The 25,744-nt window shown below is 38.3% G+C and overlaps 1 protein-coding gene across 5 annotated transcripts; it reads left to right on the top strand.

Moving 5' to 3' along the window:
- Positions 1-480: 480 nt before the first annotated feature.
- On the top strand, positions 481-25,515 carry LOC113050366 (la-related protein 4-like). 5 transcript variants are annotated; one of them, XM_026213271.1, is made up of 17 exons: positions 481-927; positions 10,474-10,618; positions 11,454-11,567; positions 11,667-11,757; positions 14,956-15,092; positions 15,174-15,277; positions 15,599-15,709; positions 16,042-16,095; positions 16,815-17,015; positions 18,814-18,917; positions 19,487-19,528; positions 20,841-21,014; positions 21,335-21,383; positions 21,500-21,676; positions 21,798-21,919; positions 22,100-22,280; positions 22,393-25,515. In XM_026213271.1, the coding sequence occupies exons 1-17, from the start codon at positions 817-819 to the stop codon at positions 22,768-22,770; spliced, it is 2,295 nt and encodes a 764-aa protein (XP_026069056.1). In that variant the 5' UTR covers positions 481-816; the 3' UTR covers positions 22,771-25,515. The 5 variants fall into 5 exon arrangements, with proteins under 5 accessions (XP_026069056.1, XP_026069055.1, XP_026069057.1 ...); XM_026213270.1 differs by having other exon boundaries at positions 21,795-21,919; XM_026213273.1 differs by lacking the exon at positions 481-927 and adding an exon at positions 8,810-9,052 and having other exon boundaries at positions 21,795-21,919.
- Positions 25,516-25,744: the final 229 nt, after the last annotated feature.

Raw genomic sequence — 25,744 nt, 5'->3', positions numbered from 1 at the left:
GATACATTTAAATAGAAAATAGTTATTTAAAATTTTAAGAATATTTAACAATATTACTGTTTTTTTTTTTATATATATATACTTTATTATTTTTTGGACTGCTGTAATTCGATGTGGATTAATTTCCGTATCACGGTTCGTTGCCCGGGTGCACTTTTCGTTCAGAGTCTGTCAAGTATAGGTCTCTGCAGGAAATTAATGGGAGTTACGAGATCAAGGTGTTTTTACACCATGATACCTGATTGGTTGATGTAATAGTGACGTTAGGTTTAGGGGTGGGGTTGTGTAAGGGGGATCATTTAGATTGCATGATTCAGAAACACCCAGCAGTTTCAAAACACCCACATGGTGATAAACGCCCACTTTTGCTCTGCAGAGACCTAAGTCTCGAGTCTGTCGCTATCAGGTCGCTATGCGGCGAGAGCGCCAAGTGGTTGCTATGCGGCGCAGCGTCTGTTGCGCTCTGTTGCTAGGGAAGAGCGAGCGCGATGGAGGGGGTGGTCGCATTGTCTGTCGGGACGGTGGCGGTGTTTGAATTTCTGCCAGAAACACTCGCTGATCCCTATTAAGGCTTGTTTGAAGTAGACCCGTACTGGAGATAGATTCGCAAGCGTTAGTGTGAGCGAGTCTTATTTTTTCTTCCATCCTTCGTTTGGTTTCTGAAACGGTAAGACAAACCGACCGTAACTACCTAGAGCAAGTGCTTGTTGCATTCAGGCGGCGAGAGGAGGCGCGGAGTGGCGGACCGGGCGAGGAGGCGCAAGGCGCTTGATCGAGGATTAGGGTCGAGAGTGGCCGGCCGGGGGGCAGAGTTAAATGCGGTTGATGACTTCGGAGAGTAGCAGCCAAGCACAACAGAAGGAGGTCGAGCCGGGATCAGTCGCCCGTGATCAAGAGAAGAAAACCGGCGAGGACCAAGGCGGCATGGTAAGCTCAGGCCTGAGGTGCTGAATCGGCACAACCCACTTAACCCTCCCCCTAAACACGACGTTACTGTGTTATGACTTTTCGTTTATAATGTAAGTTAACACTTTCATATTTTAAACAAAAGACAGTGTGACTGTTTATCGGACTGGTAAGCACTAGTGTGTACGTTACTTGCAGTATGTTGACAAACTAACGTTACCTGTGTTCTTGCGCGCTGACAACATTGTCAGGTCGTTAGCAAATTAAGTTGTGTTTAATAACGTACTGTTACGTCTGGTTAGCCCCCTTGAAGTCGGACTTCGGTAAGAAGACATTACTATACATAAATATATTGCCACCAAGGCTTAGTCTGCCCATAAATGACATATCACGTGTTGATATTGTTGTCAGCGGAGCTCTGCTGTAATTGAGCAATTATTTAATGACTCTAGGACACGTGACACAAGTTCATTTTAAAGGTTACAATTAACTACTTTTTTAACCATTCAATTTTTTTTCGAGATGCTAGTAATAATACTGGGTACAATTGTAAGAAGAAAAAAAAAATCATTTAATCATTTTTGTTGATTAAAAAGTAATAATTGAAATGGATAAAACCTCATTATGAAATGAAATGTATTAAATTGTTTTCATATAAAGCAGTGTTTATGATGTTTTAGTCTAACCAAACAAGCTGTATGACTGTCTTTCCACTAAAAATGCTAGTCCTAATGTACTTTTTACATGTTTTATTTTCTTGCTCCGACAGATATTTTATTACAGGTATATTATACATTTAAAGATGTGCTTAGATTCTCGTATCATGTCTGTATGAATGAGGCAATGGTAATTTCTTGTTAAAGAGGCTTAAAGGGCTAGTTCAACCAAAATTTAAAATGAGCCATATGACTTTCTTCCCTCAGATAAATCCAGTCAGAGTTAAATGAAAAAAAATTCCTGGCTATTCCAAGCTCTATCATTGCAGTCAGTGGGTGTTGCAGTAATAACTTACACTGTTTGCCTTTTGAACTATAATAACGATCGCTCGTGCAACGCCATGGCCGCTGACATTATTTATTTACTATCATCTGATCTCTGTCTGTGCTCTCTGCTCAGCATCGAGTCTGAATCTGAACCACTAAAACTTTAAGATTAAACGGTTCATTTATAATATTATAAAAATGGGAGAAAATGTAAAACGCGGTTTGGCGGTCGAAGTGTCCCTCACTGCTTGCCATGGAAACATGACTGCACATGCGTGCTAGCTTTATCAACCTAAAATGCCTTAACGCAATTTGAGCGTAATAGAAAACATTCATGTGACAGTTCACCTCAGATTGTGTTGCTGATTTGAAATATATTAAACATGAGTGTGTCAAGTCTGCAAGCATTACCGTGTGTGCACTTGTATTAACTCTTGAGTCTGTGAGCGAGAGAGAGAGAGATCACTTTTTTTGGCTCACTCTTTTCTTTTCCTAATTTTACAAGTTGCAAGTTACAAAAAACACAAGCAGTCTTTGATAACGGCCGATGACTCCGATCAGCGATCGCACGGGTATTACACACAATGTTAAACAGACCCGGGACCCGAGGTAATAGATTCGGACCCGACCCGGACCCGGCTGATGATTTAAAATATAGACCCGAACCCGTACGGGTCCTGGGTCGGGTCCGGGGTCGACGGGTCTCGGGTGCACTGTGAAGACCTCTATGTTGCAGTTCAGGGGCGGACTGGCCATCGGGCGCTGTGCAGTCGATCAGGCTGACGTGCAATAGGCTGTTACGCAACTGCAAATTAATTGACTATCTTATGAATCTACGAATCAGGTGATCGCGGAGTGATATGAACCCACCACATGACCAAACATCAGCGAAGCACTGCCTAATTGGCTATATCCAGAGGCAGGCTTTATCTTAGAAAATCGCGCAAAAAATGGAGCGCAAAGGAGGAGCAGGGAGGGAAAGGAGAAAAGCCCTGGCAACAGATGCAGCAAGTTGCTGCAAAATCCCAGCCATTTTCGCCAGTAAGGGAGCAGGTCGGTCAGAATTACATTTATATTTACTATGGTTCACTGAAAAAACCGAACTGTTCAGTTTAGCACACACGGTTCGACACGCGCTGGGACCGCTGTTCAACTTAAATCTAACAAAGCATCTGTAATATGGTTTAAATAAATAAGGCCAGGCATACACTGTGCGATTTTCATCCAATTTTGAGCCGAATTCTGACTCGTGGGTCGGGCTGGGCTGAATTTCAGCATTTTCGTGCGTCATTTGTCGTGCAGTGTACAAGGGGAAACGAGAGGCGATAAGCCTCTCCCGACCGGCAATCGGTTGGTCGGATGGATTTCTGACATGTCAGAAATTTTGGTCGCCTCTCGTGAGGTATCGCATTATTGAAGCAGGGCTACGAACCGATTTTCCGCGTTTCCCTCACTGCGCGTGCGTGAAACCATAAAGGGAAACCATGGTGACACCTGACACAGCGTGTAGTGTGGACTGAAGTGATGGAGGGATAACTTGTGGAGTTATGGCAAAGAAAAATAAAAATAAAAGAGGGGAAAAACGCCTGCTTGCCTCCAGTTCGCGTTGCAAAATGGATTGACCATATAGGGCTTGGGCGTCGTGACGTCATTACTTGGCGTGGCCGCCACGTTAAATGCTTCCTTTACTGCCACTCGGACTACTGCGCAGTGTTTAGACATGCTCCTTCTCATCCGTGTGTCTTAATTTGATGAATTAAAAATCTATTTTAACCATTTTCAACCATTGCTTTATTGTGGGGTGTAATAGCGCAACACATAATAGCCATGGGGAAAATAAAATGAGAATGGATTAACTTTACACCGCTTTCCTGCTTGGAGGCGCGACTACGGAGACCATAACATCTGAATATTAATTTATATAGCTTAAGTCAACATTGAAAATAAGGGAAATTTCTCGAGCTACTCATCCAAAATACGGGAAATTTCAACATTCATCTTTTTGTTGCTATCCCTCTGCTGACAGCAAAAATTTGTACTATAAAACTGCTGCATTAACTAACGTTAAGCGATTTGTGAAGCTAGGTCTACCGTGATTTTAGTTACAGATTGGCGTGAAATCGTGCTCTCACAACAACCAAGCTATCTTAAAGGTGGACAGCTACTAACTACACTTTTGAAACACATTGTTAAAAGTCCATGTGTGAATGGTTGTTAGCACTAACGGTTACTAAACTAGCAGCTAGGTAACGTTAGAGCGCAGCTTACCAGATTACTGTATACTGTTTTGCCGCTGTTCCGTTTCTATGATTTGCAGCTCCTGAACCCATCCATTTGTGAACTGTACATGAGACTTGACTTGTAGCTTCGGAACTATTCTGAAGTGTAGGCGCTCACAAAACAAACAAGGTAGCCGAAGATATCTGTAATGCAAACGTGCGGCAAAAAGTCTCCGTCGGTACTCCACTATATGTTGGGAGTTTCATATGGATCCAAACCGTTAATAGAGCCGATTTTGTCCACATACCGGTCCCTGGCATCCCTATTTAACGTATCCCTATAAATCCCACAACCTTTTCGGGATTTTGACATCTTTTTTTCTTTCTACCAACTCTACTCTTCTCGTTAAACTGGCTGTAGGTTTACATTTGCGAAGCTGGCAACATGGCCGCCACGTCCCAGAATGCAACTTGCCGCCCAAGCCCTATTGGCCACGTCTTCCCCATAGACAGTAAAAGACCTACGCCGATGCTTTTTTTTTTTTTTTTGGACGTTTCAGCACACATAATTGCGCTTTGCGCATATCACCAAAGCAGTGCGTTTATCCCGGGAAAGCATGTTTATTCTGAAACAGCCACAAACATCCAGGTTCTGAGGGATCATACGTGTTGATTCGGTTGATTCCTCACATATAGTGTTGAGCAGTCAAATCACAACTCGGCAATCGGACCGTACAGTGAGCGCACAAAAATCGTGAGCTTTGGCTTTACATCGCATGCGATCTACCCGTACAGTGTGAGTTGGTACCTTGCCGAAATCGCACAGAAATCGCACAGTGTATGCCCGCCTTAACACATAAAACAAACAGGGTTCAGATAATATATGTTTCTGTTGATGCATGCGCATTCTGGATTCCCAGACATTACAACAACAGCGATGGAAAAAAAACCTCTACAAATCATTGACTCTTGTTCAATACTAATACGAACACTGGATCAGTGCATTCTCTTAAAGTGACAGTCTTTATATTAATCGAACAGCAACAACCAAGAAATCACTCACTGCTCTTGATTAAAAAGCTTTTTTTTTTTTACTTAAATAAAGAATAATCTTTAATTTATAGTCCAAAATGCAATGCTGTTTTACATTTGATTACTTTAATTTCTGTACCTAAAAACTAATGCAAGACCTACCTAAAAAAACCTGAAAGTCAGTTTATTTTATTTGTATCTTTACTCTATTGTATTTATTTGTGCTGTTGCTTGTATTTAGAATATTCTTAATAATATGATAATATATATGTTTTGAAAGTATAGTTTTTCCATAAACATAGCATATACAACTATACCGAAACCGTGAAACAAATCGAACTGTGAAAAAGTTGAACTGTTCCACCCTGATATTTAAATAATCATTTGGCAGTTGGAAGCTTTCATTCAAAGCGACTTACAATAGATAAAATCAATTTAAAATAAATATATATTACAAATGTATATAATGATAGATGTTTTAAAAGAGCATCTTAATGACAAACTAGCACACTGTTTTACATATGAAGATACAGTATTTTTTTTTAGTGCCAAAATTGACCAGAAACTGATTTTCTATTTCTAGCCTACCATATATAGCCTAGTGTACAATGATTATTTATTTTGATTTATTTGCTCCTGCTTTGAACAAGAGAGGGAGGACAGCTCAGCTTTTGAGTGAGAGCAGGAACCTTCAGCTAAAGTTTAAGCTATAAGCAAAACTAAACATGCTGGCTATACTCTTAGAAAAATATGTGCTTTTATGATTTATAAGGTCATCAGTAGTAGGAATGTGATCACTGGGACATACAATTGATGGCTGCATAATTTAATATAGATTATTGAAAGTTCTTATTTGATATTGCAGAGAAACCCAATGTGCAGAGTGAGAGAGAGGGGATTCAGGGAAAGATGATAGAGACAATGAATGCCTTGATACTTCTTGATACTTCATTTGATTATTTTGCCTGTCCACAGTCTAAGGATTTTGGTTTATTTTTTAAGTATAACCCAATTCAAACAACTGAAAGAGCCAAAGAGTTTAGCAGTCTGGTGGACACATGAATTGGGTGGTGACTGCAGCAACAGAGGTGGGCTGGGGTGGAGTCAGATTCCCGGCCTGATTTACTGTCCCAGTCCACCACTGTTGCAGTTGAACAGTCCACACATCATAAATACATAAATATATAAATAATACATAAATACATGGCTCCGGGGAGTGAATAAAGTCCTCCTGTAATGATCCATGTGTTTTTGTAAGAAAAATATCCATATTTCAAACGTAATAAACACTTTTCTCTCACTTCCAGTATCTGTCATACACTGAAGCCGTTCCGGCGGATGACATAGGACGTCGCCGTTGCGTGATTAATGACAGATTTGTTATGAGATCAAAAGAAAATGCGTTATGAATTAGAAGTTAAAACTGAGGGACTGAGGATTTCGATATAAACCAAGAGGAGACTTGTTTTCCTTCGCTAAAGTAAGGAAACTTTGCTTCTATAAACAAACTTGCGAGACTAGCATAACTCAGAGGCACGCGCACTGCGCATGTGCTGTGTCATCCGCCAGAACTCATTCTGCATATGACAAATACCGGAAGTGAGAGAAAAGTGTTTATTACATTTAAAATATGGATTCTTTTCTTACAAAAACGCATGGATTCACTACAGGAGGCCTTTTGTTCACCTCCCAAAGCCATGTGAGGCAGGTTTTATTATGGGTGTGCGCGCTTTATTTAACGACTTGTGGACTGTTCAACTGCAACACCTGCTGGCTGCAATGATAACACTTGGAATAGCCTGGACAATTTTTAAACATAACCCTGACTGGATTCGTCTGAAAGAAGAAAGTCATATACACTTAGGATGCTTCGAGTAAAACAAGCTAATTTTCATTTTTGGGTGAACTAACCCTTTAAGTGGCTTGGTTATTGTAATTAATGTTTTAACATAGTGAGGAAGGTCAGCTTTAACATAAAAACCCCTTCATTTTACCTATATAAAGCACTATCATGAGACATTGATGCTATTCGTTGGTAATACCATGGTACTTTCCTAAACTATGGCTCTGAATGATTACCATTTTATGTACCATAATATTAATATAGTACCGTGAAAAATAGCAGTGTGCCAGATGTGGACTTCCACCAAAAGGAAACTGACAAATTCAGTTTTTTTTCCCCAGTTTCTGTCCTAGATGTGCCAAGTCTCTTAGGCAGGAGTCTCTCTATCTCTCTTTTAGAATAAAGCAGACATCAGTATAACCTGTGAGAATACTTTCACAGCATTTTAACTACAAAACCCCCCATTGTCCAGAACAATGTTTGAAGGCCCCATGACTTTCCCAGATGATCATGATTTATTTTCTTTCTTTCTTGTGCTATCTTTCTATCTCTGCCCCACTTTGTTATTCACTCAATCGTTTGAACCGTCACTTAGCACAATAACAGCATTAAAAAAAAGTTATAAGAAATTACTGTTCACTGTATGGATTGAAGATTTTAAAATATTTATTTGAGATTAAATATGTAGTAAATCTTAATGTAAAATTTTAATTAGTAGGCCTAGCTATGTGGTTGCTAAAGGAGCACTGTCGTTGTTAATGTGTTCAGAGTTGTTTCTTGGCAGCTAATAAGGTGTTCTGGATACTTGTTAGGGAATTGCTAGGAGATTGCTGTATTGCTGAATAAGGTGTTCTGACTGGTTGACATGCCCTTGCTCGGTAGTTGCTAGAAAAGAGAGATAATCCATAACTAAGTTTGTACAACATTAAAGATTCTGATTCTCACATCACACTTTAAGTATGAGGATAAAAAAAAAAGTAGTTTGTGCTCAAAATATCTACCCCATAAAATAACTCAGAGCTTGGCAAAACTAGAAAAATGGATATAAAAAAATAAAAAAATAAATGAATATAAACAAAAATGCCACTTTTTAAAGCAGGCTACCTGTTCCTATAATATTTGTGTTTTTCAATTTCAAAGATTTTTGAGGAGGGGAATTCAAATCAGAAATATCTTGATTTTAAGTTGTTTTAGCTTATTTTAATGTTGTTTTTTCTTCTTAATTTAAATGTCATTTTGAGGAGGCCTTGTAGGTTTGCTGAGGCACCAGCCCCTGGTTGAAATTTGTTTAAACGTTTTCTCTGTGTGAATTCACAGTAAAATACAATTCACGTTTTGTTTTCTGAGAGCTAGTGTAGATCATGATTCTGTGTTACAATTCCAGCAGTATAAAATTGCATTTTTGACAAACTAAATACACAAACATGAAGTATTGTATGTTTAATATTGTTTTGAACAAATAGCATACTTAATTCAATAAACCACTATCAAACCAATTTTTTTATTATTGAGATCCAGCCACCAAGACTGTTCATGATCTGAATTGCGCGAGACCGACGAGATTACATCACGTGTTTTACAGCAACACAAATTTCATCCTCAAAAGCCGTTTTAATGTTTCGTAACGTCATATTGGAATATTTCAGCTGTCGCCACGTGCTCAGCAGTGATCTTGGTGGCAGAGACTACAGTTCCGGTAACTTGAACAGAAGTTTGACAAACGTAAACCTTCTCCGTCCTATCAGCCGGAGATTCGTTATGACGTATTTCAGTACGCACCAATCCCATTAACAGTGGTCGGGAGATATTCAAAGCGTGCTGTTGCATGTGATCACAAAAGAGGCAACGGCTCTGGGAAAGACTAACGCACGGCCAATCAGACTCGTAAGCGCCTGAGTAAAGGGGGTTGATGCAGATGATAAGTGGCCGCGAAACTCTCTGGCAGTGAACTTTTGCTTTAAACGGAAAGAAGTGGAGTACGGTCCGTGTTATTGTGAGCTAGATTAATTCTAGGTATCTAGCGAGTGATAACGTTGTCCGTGGAGAAGACCATGCTGTTGTTTGTGGAGGTGAGATATAATGAGGTCATTTTGGCGACTGCGAAGGTTTTTCACATCTGCGGCTTGGATTGAAACTCATGGCAGGCGCCATCTAGCTGAACAACGAGAATGATTTGTTGTGTTTTTGTAGTCAAGTTAACATTCTGCTTTGTTTTTGTTTTGAGTTAAAAATGGTTATTAGCGATTACACAATTATTTGAGCTGCTATGTGAGACCTTGTTTATGTGGACGCGATGTGACCGTCGACAGTGAAGGATCCACGTGCGCGCAATAAATACTAGCTATTTAACGTTACCCAGCCAATTTTATTTGCGCTAAATGCGTAACTTTCATCAGTGCAGTTAACAACTAAAGCAGTGATCACAAAAAATGTTGAAGGTATCCACAAATTTCCCCGACTTTTTAATTAAACCTTTAGATTAAAAATATATTTAGCCAGTCCAAATCCTAGTCAGGTTAACCAGGCTGCGTTTCTTATGCAGGGTTGTAGCTCTTTGCTCTGAACTCTCGCTCTGGTTTATCAGAGTGATTAATCAGATTAAATGGGCGAAAGGCCGGCTATTTAAAACCTCTAAGTAATAGATCTTGTGAATAAGGTTCTAACCTAATCGAGCGTAATAGTATAGAAGTTGTTGTGCACATTTCTGGTTTTCCAACTCGTGAAGTGTGTTAATACCTAAGTATGCCCTTGCCTGTCCTGTCCTGTGGTGTTTGCAGCGTTTATTTGTTAAGAAAGCACATTTAAGCTATATTGTATATAGTGCCTCGGCGTGTCATGTGAAACTTTGATAGCGTCGCATCTGTTGACGATCGCATTTATGCGTCGTCTTCCCCTCCAATTGAAGTGATTTTAAAAGTAGCGTTTAAAGAGTTTTTATGTTGCCCACTGGTGCACTTGAAAAGCTGTATTGTGCCAGGTGAGTGAAATGTGATCATGTTTTAATCGCTTAACATGTTGGGAATTGAGAGAAATTTAAGTCAGATATTGAAACTTTAAAATTATCCATGACTTATATGTTATCAATAGGATTGTTCACCTGCTGCAAGCTTTGACGGGCTTTATCGCTACCAAAAATGTTGTTAATATCATCTCTGAAACCCTGAACTGTGCAGTTCACATTAGTGGTAACTGTTTAATTGCTTTGTTTATTCAGTATTTCTTTACTGTTTTTATTAACACTTTTTGTGTGTGATCACCCTGCCATCATACTGCGAAACGGGGTGGATAACTACTTGCCTACTGAACATGAACTTTGAGTTTGTGCGAATATTTATGTGGCAGTCTGTTTCTGACTGCATAATAATGGGTAGTTAAATGAGTAGCAGTGTTCTAGTTAAAGTCTTAAAATTGTTTACTAAAGCTGCAGTTAGCAAATGTTGACCGATTTCTGCTGACTCAAACCCAGGATTTGTTTAACCTTGTCTTCAAGGTGACCACCAAGGGGGCCGGTCTGAATCCCAATGCTAAAGTGTGGCAGGAAGTGTCTGCAACAACCACCCAGACTCCAGAGGCGGCCACAGAGACGTGCCATTGCCCACAAGCAGCAGATACTGTCTCCACCGAGGAGTCAGAAGGTACATGTATTGACTGGCAGTTGTTCAGTGCTGTAATTAATGTGTAAAAATTGACATCATATGTTATCTGATCTGAAATTGTTCACCCGCAAATGAACCTCATGTCCTTTAAAAGCCATATGCTTTGATTTATTTGTGGAATAAATGGGGAAGGTAAGAAATTTCCTACACACCAGTTCATTGCAGTAGGCTGTTATTAAGATACTTAAAAGCAACATAAAATTAGTTCACACATTTTATTTTCAAACATGTAGCCAGTTGTTTGCCATCTGCTAACATTGGTTTCCATGTGTCTTAAATAATTTTGACATTTTTTTTTTTTTCATAACCATTTCTTTAAGACTGGGATTCCCAAACTATTTTTTTGTCAGCTGATTTTGCATTATTTTAAGTACCCAGTGGGATTATAAATTAATGTGTATAAATAAACCCATCTGAATGGTTCTCTGGTGTTGGATTAATGGACACATGACATGTAAGTAAAATAAAAAATATTACCCCAACGGTTTGGAAAACCCTGCTGCTTTAAGGGAATGCTGATGCAGTTTGTCTAATGGAAAATGGCTAAATCATGGTGGTGTTTTGTTGATTTATGAAATGAATCTTGTGTGTTCCATATGCAATAACAACATTAGCAGTTCATCTCACTCCTTTCATTCTCATCTTTTTCAATCTCTTTCTCTAATTCTCAAACAAAATTTCTTGGTCATTCTCTGTGGAGTGCGTGTGCCCTAATGAGCATGAGATTTGAGGGTTAAATGGCCTATTGCTGTTCTTACATGGTGAAAGATCGGTAAGCTTCAAAACTCATTTATTATTGTCATTCCTTATCTAGGTTTCAAGGAGTATGGTGTTGGCTATGGCGACTCTGAGTCAGCCCCTCCTATGGAGATCAGCATGTTGAATGGCATTGAGTCTGCAGAACTGGCTTACCCACTCTACGAACCAGGTCTGTCACACCCTCTGTTACACTTCAGTTGCACTCCATTCTAGTGTTGCTTACTGGCTAACTGACATTATGGGTGTGTACGTGTCCTGTTTTACTCAGTGGAGGGTGAGGCGGTCGAGGAGCAGCCTCCGCTGTCTGAAGAGAGTCTGAAGGAATCACTGAAGAAGCAGCTGGAATTTTGCTTCTCAAGGTAACGCCCACTGTACTCCCAGACATGCTCACACCTGCTTCCCTATATTACGTAATCATGTAAAGGGATGATTGGAAATTCATAATCATCTGTACAGTAGAGCAATGCTTATTTACTCTTGCTTGAGAAAATTCTCATTCACTAATTAAATGCAATGTCATAATGGAACCATAATATTGGAAAAGATTTTTTGTGGATGATCCGATTGAAGCCATTTTATCTGGCAGTATTGTAATTTTTGGTTGCAAAATAAGGACAGTTTAATTTAATAATGATACAAAAAAAAAATTTAATCACCCACATTTTTTAAATTATCATCTTGTACTCACCCAAATGCCATTCCAATGCATTGTGGCTGCTGGATGCTAGAAGTAATTTGTTTCTTGTGTGTCGTGTGACTATTTGGAAGCTTTAATTTCAGCAAATGTCAGTAGTTGGTCATTAATCAATTAGTGAGTTAATCTATTTATTTTTTTGATTGGTGGTTGATCAATACTTATACTGGACAGATTATTTTTTTATTTTTTATTTATAATTAAATATTCAATGACTTGTTGGCTGGGATGAAACTGATAATTACATTTCAAATATCAGCCATTTCTAAATCGGTCCACTAGAAGCAGTGCTTTTGAGTGTTGAGAGCATCACCATTGAAAGGTGAACTGCAACATCTGTATTACATTAAGCTTCCTTAGTAGTGTTGTCACGATACCAAAATTATTTTTTCGATACCTAGTCAAGAATTGCAATTTTGATACTTTTCTTGAAAAGGGAAAATACACTCAAATATCATTGCTGTGCTTTATTTTAAAACCAGGACAACATACTAATCATATAACACACTTATAAATGAACATGAACAGCAGATATAGTAAAAATGGTAACAATTATGAAATATCAAAAATAAATTAGAGAAATGACATTCAAGGTAAAGAGAGAATAAATTTAGCAGAATTATGTTATCATAAGAAACATAAGAGTAATAAATTTATCTTGATTCTGAACTTTGAATAAAAATATGAACAGCGATTATATCAAACAATGTTACTGAACTCTTGTTCTGAAGATTAAATGTCAAAAGAGAAATAATATAAATTTAAGCGAAGTGCAACCTTTTCTTTCAGAGGAGAAAACTCAGCCAGTGAGCTTTAATGAGTGTCATCTTTTTCTACCAGTCGTGGACCAGCGGCCACAGTATCACTTGTGCTCGCACATGCAGCCTAGTGATGTGCGGGCGGGTTCTTGTCCAACCTGCGGGTCCCGCTTTTATGAAATTATTTGGCCCGCCCCAGCACCCAAATGAAGTAAAATTTATTTTCTCATTTCTCGTTCACTGAAGTTCCTCCCTCCACAGCAGCATGCAAGCACGGTGCTATTAGCAGCGCATGCGCAGCTCGTGAACAGCTCTGTGAATTGTTTCATCCTGTCAGAGTTTCTCAAGATGTGACTGAGCATGTGATTTGTTAAATGTAGTGAACCCATACGCCCTTCACTGAACGAGATCAAGAGATCTTCTCATTCGTGTACAAGTTGAATGAACTGATACATCTTGTTTATGAATGAAATGAATGAGTATACAGGGTCAGTGAGCCAAGCATGTAAATCTAGATCAGCAAATACAAAGCGGTGCAGATATGCTCGTTTTCATATTTAGCTTACAAAACATAACTCCATGTTTAATCCCTGATTAATGTGAATATTATATATGAACTGTCTGACCAAATAATTAAAATGTTAATTATGCAAGAAAACCTCGTGCTTTGTTCATCTGAACAACTTATTTAGACTATTTAATGCGATTATGCACACATTTTAGTTAAGCCAAATCAGTTTAGTAAAGCCACTAATGCAGCCATCTCGCTGTAGTGCTTTTTTGCCACTTGCGTGAGGAGACCGACGTCCATAGGGAGGCACTGGAAGCATGCGTTGCGCACACCAACATGAAATAGCCCACGTCTCTTACAAATCTGGAACGCAGTCATTCTTTGAGGCATCGATACTAATAAATTTAGGAATCGTGACGTTTTTAATTTCCGAGAATCGCGATATTTTTGAAGTATCGGTGCACCTTGCAACACTATTCCTTAGGACCAAATAGTTGACTAGTCGTTCAGGAAACCTACTGACTTGTCTAGTTGAAATTTAGATTTGCACATATGGTGTTTTGAAGCAACACAGTATGTAATAAAAGTTCCGTATTCCTGAAGGGAAAAAAAAAAGTTAGTTCTCAGGGTTTTTTTTATTTGCATGCGTGAACTTAAAGGGTTAGTTCACCTAAAATGAAAATTAGTGGGCTTTGCATGAATCAGTCCAAAAGAAGTTAAATAAAGAGCCAATCCATAAAAAAAGTCTTGCATGGGTCTGGCGGGTGAACAAAGGCCTTCTTTATCGAATCAATGCATTTTTGCAAGAAAAATTTCCATATTCAAAACGTAATAATCATTTTAATGTAGTTTGCGCCAACAGTTGTACATGGAAGCAGGTTTTTTTTATGGATGGGTGCTTTTTATTTAACTTATTTTGGACCATCAAAATAAGAAAATTAGGTCACACTTTATTTTACGGTCCACTTCTTGCGATTAACAAATCATTAACTGATTTTGCCTAAATATACTCCCAAATGGCTGCTTATTAATAGTTAGTAAGGTAGTTGTTAAATTCAGGTTTGGGGCAGGATTAGGAATGTAGAATATGGTCATGCAGAATAAGTGCTTTTATATGTTAATAATAGACATGCTAATAAGCAACTAGGTAATAGTGAGAATTGGCCACTAAAATAAAGTGTTACTGAAAATTATTTTGGACCATGAAAAAATGAGTGCCATGAAAGAGCTTAAAAGGTCAAAGGCAATTTTTTATAGAACTCCTATTGGATTCGTATACACCTAGGATGACTTGAGGGTGAGTAGTTTATGGGTTAATTTTCATTTTCGGATGAACTAACCCTTTAAGCAAACCAGTCCTTTAGTGGTGTGATAACATGGTAGTATTCAGTATTTTCAATGTAATGTGCAAATCATGCAATGGTAGATTTTTAGTTAGCAAAGCAGGCATTCAAATTCCATTTTCCCACTGTATACACTTAATCTGTATTCAAAATGTTTTTGCAGTGAAATTCTTTAAAGCACACTGACCATTTCGAGTGCAATGGATATCACTGCAAGTGTTCATCATCTGTTCATTGTGTTTTTCTTACAGAGAGAATCTCTCCAAGGACCTTTATCTGATGTCTCAGATGGACAGTGATCAGTTTGTCCCTATTTGGACCATTGCAAGCATGGAGGGGGTTAAACTGCTGACTACTGATATGGACCTGATACTTGAGGTGCTACGAGGTAAAACAAAACCCGACCACAGTTTCAGAGTTTGTTTATTTCTTGCAATGCATGAATTCCTTTCTTTTTTGTCCTCCTCAGCCTCTCCCGTGGTGCAGGTGGATGATAAGGGGGAGAAGGTACGGCCAAACCACAAGCGATGCATCATCATCCTCAGAGAGGTTCCTGAGACCACACCTGTAGAGGTGAGGGCGCACTTCACGGTCATCTCTGGTGGCTGTATATAGAGACTGGTTACCATAACTGTCACCCCAGTGATGATCAGTATCGCGCTTGGAAGGATCCAGAATCACTGCTGCTGTTGAGCCTTTTCTGTCTTTTTCTTTCTTTTCATCTACTCCTCCTTCACCGCCCCCCCGGTTCCCCTCCTCTCGCTCCTTTTCTCAGTACAGTGGATTTTGCCCTAATGAACGTGAGATTGAGATCTGAGGGATATCTGGCCTCCTAATTGTCAGTAGTTTTCACTTCTTCTGATTTGCTGACTGATGCTTTTGTCTCTCTGTCAGGAGGTGGAGGCCCTGTTTAAAAGTGAGAAGTGTCCACCGGTTATCAGTGTGGAGTTTGCACACAATAGCAACTGGTACATCACATTCCAGTCTGACACTGATGCTCAGCAGGTATTATTGACAAACGCACACAAAGGGCCTTTTTCATGGAATGAATGTTTGTATAAATAATTGGTAAAAATCATATGTGAGGAATATTTCATAGTGTTATTTGCAAGTAAATTGGCATGAATTTATTCACTGTAATATGACTTATGACGATAATCTATTTGTAACTTTGTTTGCCATTTATAATTATTAATCAAATATGGTCATAATGAAATCTTAAGAAGCTGTAGGTTGCTGTGCTGTTCTTGCATTTTATAATGTTTTTGTATTTTCTCTGCTGGTTTAATAAATGCAGATTTTTGTCCAGATTGACTCAAACTCTCATTGTTTTATAGGCCTACAGATACTTGCGTGAGGAAGTCAAAACCTTTCAGGGCAAACCAATTATGGTGAGTGTATATTATGATGCCACCTCTCTTGTTAGATCCGCTGTAATTTAAGCATCCTGGATCTGTGCGTTCCTGGCAAACACTTCAAATACAACTTTTATCACCTGGACCACTCTGGATGCTGTGATTAACCGGTTTCTCTGAAGTACTTCACTTTGACCCTTGTTCTTTCAACCAATCAGTGATCAGTTATACAGTCAGTGTGTAACCAATAGGAAATACCCCATAGACTGTATATGGGATTATGTATTCCACAAACCAAGATCTTTTCATCCTGTTCAAAGTCTTGTTGCGTTAAAATTTTTGTCATACAAGTTCTCTTGTCCAGCTCACATCCTAAATAGACAAACAAAAGGCATCTGTATGAGTTATGTATGAGTACCATATGAAGGAAATCTGATCTGCTGAGAAAAAGGTTCACGTTTATAGCAGTAATTGATGGATTAGAGTGGTACATGTATTGTTTTATTTGTTTAGAGTATGTATTGTGTGTGTGTGTGTGTGTGTGTGTGTGAGATTCTCCTGTCTGTCTTGCTTTCTCTTGAGTTCCGTCCTGACTGCTGTGAGATTAAAATCTGAGGGGATATGGATAAATGTGAATACTGATTTGTCATTTATGGTCTACCTTGAGTTTCACAACTGAGTGTAATGCACAATGAAAGATCTTCTAGATGTTTTATTTTTAATAAATGTGTCTCTTTGTATGTTTGTGTCTGTAGGCTCGCATCAAAGCCATAAACACATTCTTTGCTAAGAATGGTTATAGGGCGGTGGACTCTGGGGTTTACTCCACTCCATCACAGTACTCGTCTCCAGTTTACCTGCAGCAGGTGTACCAGCCTCCACAGCAGTACCCTCTCTATAGCCTCCTGCCACAGACTTGGACCCCCTCACCCACTCCTTACTTTGAAACGCCCCTGGTGAGAGCTTTATTTTGAAATATATCGTGAAGTTGATGTTTTGTTTGCAGTGAGAATTGCCCATACAAGACAAGCACTTCATGTTCTAATGTGCTGATATTGTGCTCAAGAAACAGTTCTTATTTCAGTTAAAAATGATGCTACACAAAATTGTGATAATGTAAGATTTCTCTGAATTATTAAAAACATTATTTATTTGAAATATACACCTATTTTGTATCAATGTAAGAGTCTTTAATACTGGAGTCTATTAATAATTGCTTGCAGACAAAAACGTGTTAAAAAAAAAAAAAAAGTAAATCAAAAACCTTTTGTATCGGTATATGAAAGATGGCCAGAGCAAATTTGGTTGTTTTGACCCAGTGATGATAAACTAAGCGCATGGAGGGAAGCAGGGAGTGATCAGAAGATTTTGGGAGTTATTTTTCTTCTCCTTTTCTGCTACTTCTCTCTCTCTCTCTCTCTCTCTCCTTTAAGTCTCTGTCATTCCCGTCCCAGTGAGCGTTAAGATTATGAGATCTGAGGGTCACTTTGACTATTTGCTATTGGCTGAACATTGAAGCAATTAATTTATAGTCATTTTAGAACTGCTTTAAATGTGAAACCTAATCTTTTTTTTGTTACCTTCGTATTGTATTCATGAATGCTGAAGGTATGAGCTGATAGTCACAGTGGGTCTCCTAGTTTGTAATCAGGGTTGTGGTTGCAGGCTGAGCTGCAGGGGACTTGCAGCAATGAAGTCGGGTAGTTGAACAGTTAACATTAGGGCTGTCAAAAAAAAAGTGAACTTCGAATATTCGTCGAATTTAAAATAGAAATCCACATTAGAATGCAAAAACGTTGCATTCGAATTTTAGGTGTGCATTAAAGAGGCTCCTTATAATCCCTGGTTATGCTTCACATTCCGTGTTCTGTTCCGTGTTCTGTCTCATCATTCACCTCATGTCTGCTTGTTCTCAAAAAATTGCCTGCACGTGGATTACAAAAAAAATGACAGTGTGGACTGTGCGCGGATGGCCGAAGTATACCTGACCTTTATCAGATGACGATGTAAGTGTCATTGCATCATTAAGGTTATGTTAGCCTGTTCAGTTGAAGCCACTAGAAAAAAAAGAGAACATCAATGTGGAGAAGATCTTGTTTACATCAAAACTGAAACCAACCCGATCACACACAATGCAAATTTCACATTTTCTAGAGGGACACCGTTGAATTTGCGTATCGAACAAGAGAGCCGCAAGTTTAGAAAGCCTTGTAAATTAAGTTCAACTTTTTAAAAACATATCTCGAGACTTTATGGTGGGTTTTTGTTTCCCGTCCCACTGCATTTTTAAAAAAATTTTTTTTTATAATAAAATTTATTCTGTGGAACTGGCTTTCTGCCCTTTGTTTACGCTGTTTAAGCAACTTAATTATAATTGGTTTTTAAACATTTTAAAAGATTTTTTTTTTCAATCACGTTTTCTTATGCTTTCAATAAATTGCATTAGCAATATTTTGCTTGATGCGCCCTCTTGTGGCCATAGCAGAGAAGCCAAAAGCTTTTATTCACCCTAACTCAAACAATGCATTTTAAATTCGGAGTTAATTAGAATTTTGATTTAATATTTGAGTACAAAATTCAAATTTAGTTTTTCAGCTATTTTGACAGCCCTAGTTACCATGGCAGCAGTTATTTGGTTCATTTAGCATATCAAAATGTAAAGAGTTGCTTTGGCCATGTATCACAAAAATGTGAATTAAACTTGTACTAGTTCGAGGATGTGTGAGTTAATCGCAGCTGTTATTTATCTTGCAGGCTCCATTTCCAAACACAACATTTGTTAATGGCTTTGGCCCAGCAGGAAACTACAAAACTGGCTCCCCTCCAATCAGCCTTACACGCAACTACTCCCGCAACCGGTAAGATCCTGAATCCTAGAATAGTCTATTTCTATTTATAATAGGCTTGTATTTAAAAACGGACTTGTTTTATGAAGGTCACAATAAAACCGTCTTGTAGACATTAAGTTGCTTTGCTGATTTCCAAATGTTTTAAGGATTTGGATGTATCCATTCATTTGGCTCACACTTTGTCCAAAGCGGGCAAAATTGGACTCATGACCAATGTGTTTTGGAGTACAAAATTTCTGTCTTGAAAAAAACCGGTTTTTGCTCAGGTGTCCAAAATGTCTGCCCATTAGAGAAAAGTTTTGGTCATCAAGAATAAAAAAGTAGTGCTAGTGCTACGTTCTACCACATAAACAGAGTAAAATGATTCCGTTATTTGTGTGAATTTATAATACTTAAACAAATAGCAATTGTATATCAGTTATTGTGCATCCTTTCCTATTGAATATGTTGTACTTTTTGTCCAAGTGGGAAAATGTTAAAGTTTACCTACGTTGATTTCCTCTCATATTCAGAAAGTGAGGAAGACACTTGTGTTTGGCACGTTGGAGTCACAGTGACACTATTCCTTTACTTTCTAGACTTCCACTTTATTCCAGAAAGAATGTAATCAATGCCTTCAGGTAGATGTGGTCTGCTTTTATTGGAGCATTTATTTCCTCAGTTGTCATTTTGTGCATGTTCATGTACCATGCAAACTGCTTTAAAATATTAGAATGACAGAACTGCATTGTGGTGGTTAAAATGTTTAGGCTAAAGTTGGTCTAATGTTATACTAACGTACCTGATGGACCGTATCGCATCACTTGAAAATAATCAGAACATTTAGTGCTCTTCAACTATGAGTAAGCATGATCATCATGACTCTGCAAAATGCTGCATCTTGACGCATGATGCCTTTCACAGTGAATGAATGTCAGTGCATTGTCATCAGATCTGTCATGTGACCCTGTTTTGCATGTATCATCTGTTGCTCTGTGTATGAGTGTTTCCTGACCGTGTCCTTCTCACAGGCAGAATTCTTAATGTTGGTTCATCTCAAATGGTGAGAGATCAGCTGGGTTAGTTTATACTGGTTGTCTGTATTGCTAAAATGGAGAACTCCAAAACAAAATGTCACTCTTCAGGAACTTCTCAAACAAACGGACGTTTCTTTTTTTCACTACATATGTATTACCCTTCTAGAGGTCAACCGATTTGTTTCTTTTAATTTTTTTTTATTAATCCGCATCAGCCTAGTGTCAATTTGGTCTTCGTCTTGTGCCAAATGTCCTTGTTAGTTTTTCATATTTAGTCATTCACTTATCTTTTTCTGTTAGTCAAGTTTTAGGTGACTAAAAGTCTTTTCGTTTTAGTAAATATAAAAAAAATAAAAGGACATTTTTTTTTTTTCAACACATTATTATTGAGATGATTACTGATAAACATTTCAGTAAAAAAAAAAGTTTCACATATGTCAAACATTGGTTAAATGTCAATTACCTTATACACTTGTTGAACACTTGAAAAAGCGTGCTTCAGAACGGTTTTGAGAAGGTGCTTAAACTTTGAGCCATGTATTATTACTCTAAATTGGGCTGCTATTACCATCTTGTACCCTGCGATCATTTACTCAAACTCACTTTTATTAGATGAATGGAAAAAGACAATCAGCCAAACATATTAGCCAAAAAATCAGCATCCTATATCAGCCATCAGCTGCCCGGATTTCTAAATATTGGCATCGGCCAGCAAAAACCCCAAATCGGTCGACCTCTAAACAATTCCATATGTGATGCTTGTTCTGCACAGCCAGAGTGACCACCCTTAAAGTCCAGCTGAACAAACAGTCTGTTATACAGATGTTTACTGAGCTTTGCTCTGGCTTTGGAGCCTCAGTTATAGTTGCATGCAGTCACCTCTAAGAAACCTCAGATTTTTCTGTGTCCTGATCAGGAATCATGTAAAGCCACAGCCTCATGCTGACGTGGGTCAGCTGACAGAGACATTGTCTGGCACTTATAGTCCCCAGCCTCCGTCCACTTCTACTACAGACTCCACCCTCACCCCGCTCTCTGAGCCGCCGGCTTCCCCCAGAGAGAACCACCACTCAGACCTCAGTCGTGCCAGGTCAGTTTTTTTTTTTTTACCTTAAGAAATGTAATTAAGTGGAAGATTTGGCATTTTTTTTGACCCAATGATGATCAACTAAGTGCATGGAGGGAAGCAGGGAGTGATGGGAAGACTTGAGTTGTTGTTCTTTTCTCTGATCACTTCTTCCATCTATTCCTTTTTTTTTTCTCTCTCTCACTCTCACACTTCTTTAAGTCTGTCACTCCTGTCCCAGTGAGCAGATAGATTGAGATCTGAGGGTCATATGTTGAGTGTGTTCCCTGAATGGTGACCGCTTTGCTGATAGGAGTGTATTTAATGATTTGTGATGTGTCCAGGAGGGGAAGCTATCGTGGCATGAGGAGGAGAAGAGAAGATGAAAGAACGGTAAGTACTAAACGTTTATTACACCGCTCTCAGAAGTACTTCGTTTTTTTATTATGCATTCATGCTCTATTATTTGTGTGATTTTTCATTTCATTTGGATTACACATTTTTCACAGAGGCAGAATCCTGATTCAGAAGTGAAGGCTCCTCCCCCTAAGTTTGACCTCGCAAGCACTAACTTCCCGCCATTGCCAGGAGGTGTCCCGAGTAGTCTGCCAAGTGTGACTGTGCAGACGGAGTCAGTTTTGGAAAATCGCATGGCAGATGTAGTTAAGGGCATCAGCAGGGACAAGGTAGTAAGAACTACTACTTGTAGTCATTTATTCTCATATATATTTCTTTTGCTTGTTTGCAGCGAATCTCTGAAATCAAAGTAAATAAAAAATTTAAAAAATTCTGGGTATGTTTTAGCAGGAAACAAGCAAGATGGATGTCGGTCAAGATCCCAGAACATATCCATTGGAAGCTCAGTTGACCAAACCCTCCACTCCAGTGCCAAAGCTTCCTGCCACAAGACAGGACACACCTAGCACTAGGTACACATACATGTACAATAGTATCTTATATTCTGAAGAATTCAACGATCATAAAATACCTCAGAACAATACTTTGACTAATACTGTAATTTATCATGGATTAATTTATAAATGCATTGTAAATGTTAATATGAAAACCTAATACATTTTAATACCTATTTAATTACATTTCCTCTATAGTGCGTCACATCAGGTGAAGAAACCTGAGAAAGAGGTTCAGGTCTCTGACACGCCTCCGGACGTTACATCAGTGACTGCAAAGCAAGTCCAGCCCATTTCTGCCCCCAAATCTTTACTCAGCCAATCAAGCTCTTCAAGCACTGCATCGACACCACCTTACCCAACAAGCGCAACCATCCAGGTGAATGCATTTATGTGCTGAATTCTAAATGTTTCTGTTGCTTGTTCACATCTGAAGGTCAGAATGGAGATGTTTCTCTGTTAAGTTGAAGGTTTTTTTTGAATCCCTTTAGGAGACACGGAAACTGAGCTATGCAGAGGTGTGTCAAAGGCCACCCAAAGACCCTCCCCCTACATCAGTAGCCCCGCCCAGCCCAAGTCCCACGCCTTCTCCCACCACAAGCCAACCACTACGTGAACTTCGTGTCAACAAAGCGGAAGGCCCAGACCCATCTCACAGCAGCCCCGGTGACAAAATGGAAAAAGGAAGTGATCGTCGGACATCAAGAGAGCAGACTGTATACCAACGTGATAATGCCCCCAGAGGGTCAGGTTTTAAGCTCAGAGAGCAACAGAGACGGGCTCTAAATGGTCGACGCTCCTCTCCACAGACTGGGTACAACAGACGCAGTGGAAAAGAACAGAACATCCCACCTAGATCGCCAAATTAATGCCTCGTATGCCCACAACACGTGCACACTTGCGTGTATACTTGGATATACAACTTCTATATAAAGGAAGACTAATATATATATATATATATATATATATATATATATATGAAAACTGGACTGTCGCACTGTGGTGTCGAAGAACTCTCTGCTTCCCAATTGTCTGCGAAATCTGGGAAGTTGATCCTTAAAAATATAAAGAAAACTAGGAATTTAAGGAAGACAACAAAAAAAAACGTACACTTGAAAGGAGAAATGGAGGCTGTGCTTCCTGTGTTGTCTGTGATTTACAGAAATGTTTTTTTATCTAATATTATCGTTAAATGATAATAGTACTGTTGGTGAGAAATCAAGCCAGCACGTGTGCTCCATATGCAACAGATCACACAAAGACATTATGGCAACATCCCCACTGGTCCATAAGTCACCTTTGTGTCTCTTCCTATGTTTGCACCAGTCCTAAAAGGGGCTGGGGAAGACGTTTGATTCAGATGTGATGCATTTGAAAATTATCACATGATCAAAAGATTCATAATTTTTCTTTCATTTTAATTTATTGAAAATGTGCACAATATAAAACTTTACAGTTATCCCAAAGTGTGTTTTCTAGACTTGGAAAATTTTATAATATCGTTATTATAAATTACTCTAATATGAGTCTAATTGAAATCTATACATTTCAAAAGTTATCTAGTCATTAAAATCAACTGGAAAAGTCATAAATTTACCTAAAAATGGTGGAAACCTGAAAATATTTGGCATGCAGTTTCAAAGTCAGGCAGATATTAAGGGTTTCGCATGATTAAGAAAGCGTAAAGCGAATCAATTGTGCATGTATTCCATTGTAATTGCTTCATGACTAAATTGAAATTACATCATGAGGTGCCTGTAGATTCCTCGCTCCACGTCTATAATTGGAAGACAAGTGTTTGTGTGTAACATGTCCTCTGTGATGTCCAGTGTTTCTGAAGTCTGGGTCTGTAAGTAACCGAAAGATCAAGCTGCGTTGCTGAAATTTGTGTAGGTGAGGGGGAAAAAAACACTTGTTTGTCTTTCCCTTGGGAGTGCAAGTCTTGTTAGTGTTTTCTAGTGATCATGTTGTTTGTAGTGTCTGCTTTTGACAATTTCCAATTGTTCTGTTTCGTTTTTTCTCCCCTCTGCTGTAGATGCTGGTGACTATGCTCTTGAGTTATGTCTGGTTCAGACTACACACTATTTTTGTCTGTCAAGATAGTCGCGGTGTCAGATTACACTTTCTTTTGACTCCTAAAACCTTGTGTTGTGGACAAGAAACATGTCAGACTACACCTTCATTTATTGAGATGCCATCTATAATGATGTCATGATGTTGTGAAGCATTGCAATTGGTTGTCGTCCACTATAGCACTACACGAGCTGAAAAGAATCTTGCCTCCCGTTGTCATTTACGAATCCCTACATCAAGCAAATCATGGCAAAATCATGTAGTCTGAACCAGGCTTTAGTGTGCTGCTTCAGATTTGCCGTTCGTGTTTGTGATCTTGTCAAGTCTGTTTTTCTTTGTATGTTTATTAATGATAATCTCTATGTGATGCTTGTGTTTATGCCTATACAGTTCAGGTATGATTACATGTAATAATATACCTGCTACAGCACTCATAATGTACCTGTTATCCAATCTCATGTCGACTTGGGTAAAATAGATGGAACTCAGGACCTCAGAAGAAATAGGTGGTGTGTATGAATGCTAATTTTGCCCAATGCTTACTGTGGGATATAGGTTTAATAATAATAATAATAATTATTATTATTATTAATATTATTATTTGAATTCAGTAACCACATTAAACTCTTTAGGGGTCTTAAGTTTCAGTTAATAATTAATATTTGAATGTTTAATCAGTGAAACTGTAATGCATGATTCTCTCCTCAATTTGTTTGTCTCCCCACGTTTTTGTATGCATGGATGGGTTTTGCACAGATCCAGACCAAAGTCAAATCAGCAGAGAGACAATCTCAGGAAGTGCTGTTTTAAATGCAGTAGCTCCTCCCTCACTCCTCTCTTATCATTCTGCCATGGGCAGGGCCGCTGTTTAATGAGCGAGTGGTTAAAATCATGATTATGTTGATTAGTGAGTTGAACAATGTATGTTTTAGTTTTATGAAACTTTGTGTGTAAAACCTTTATAAAGGTGTTCTATGAATAATTTCTCAAAATCCCCTACTTTTTATTTGAGTGTTTTAGGCAAAACATGGGAGGGAAAATTCATGCATCAGTTTCGTTTTAAATTGTCGGTTTCTTTAACATTTCATTAGTGTGGATGTATTGCCCTAAAATAGATGTTTTTAGTTTGAGATGTATTTTCAGATTTTTATTTTCTAATTTTGGCAATATTATCCTTGGGGTGCAAATTATGTTGAAACTGTGCCACTAAAATGGGAAAAATCTGTGGACCTGGTTTTCTTTTTTCTTTTCTTTTCTTTTTTTTTTATCTTAAGTAATTGATTTGATTTATAACTTGTTGGTGACATGAAATTTATTTTTATTTTATTTTTTGCTAATCTTGTAACCTGTGTATGTTGTAAGCTTTTTAGATATGAAATGGTGCAGTTTTGAGTAGCAAGTTAATTGTTGACCATTTATTTTTATTTCTATAGAGGGCTAGACATAGCAACTGCTGAGTGAAGTGTTTTTGATGATATTGTAGATATTCAATGAAAAGATAAAGGAAATGGAAGAAAAAAATAAATTATACACAAATGTAATCTACGTTTTAATATTCTGTATTATTATTATTATTCCTGAAAAACCTAGTTATAGGTATACATTTCTTTTAGAAACCAATTATTTTAAGTATTGCAACACTTGGTAGGATTTCTAGAACTAAAGTAATTTAATATTCTCTTTATTCTAAAACTCGTGTGAATTTAACTGTCGAGTTATTTAAATACAAATAATGATGTTAAGTAATAACAGTTTATACAATGAAGGGGG

This window comes from Carassius auratus, chromosome 31 (genome assembly GCF_003368295.1).
Source record: "Carassius auratus strain Wakin chromosome 31, ASM336829v1, whole genome shotgun sequence".
NCBI lineage: Eukaryota > Metazoa > Chordata > Actinopteri > Cypriniformes > Cyprinidae > Carassius > Carassius auratus.
Note: the sequence above shows the minus strand (reverse complement) of the source record. Positions and strands in the feature narration are given on the sequence as shown.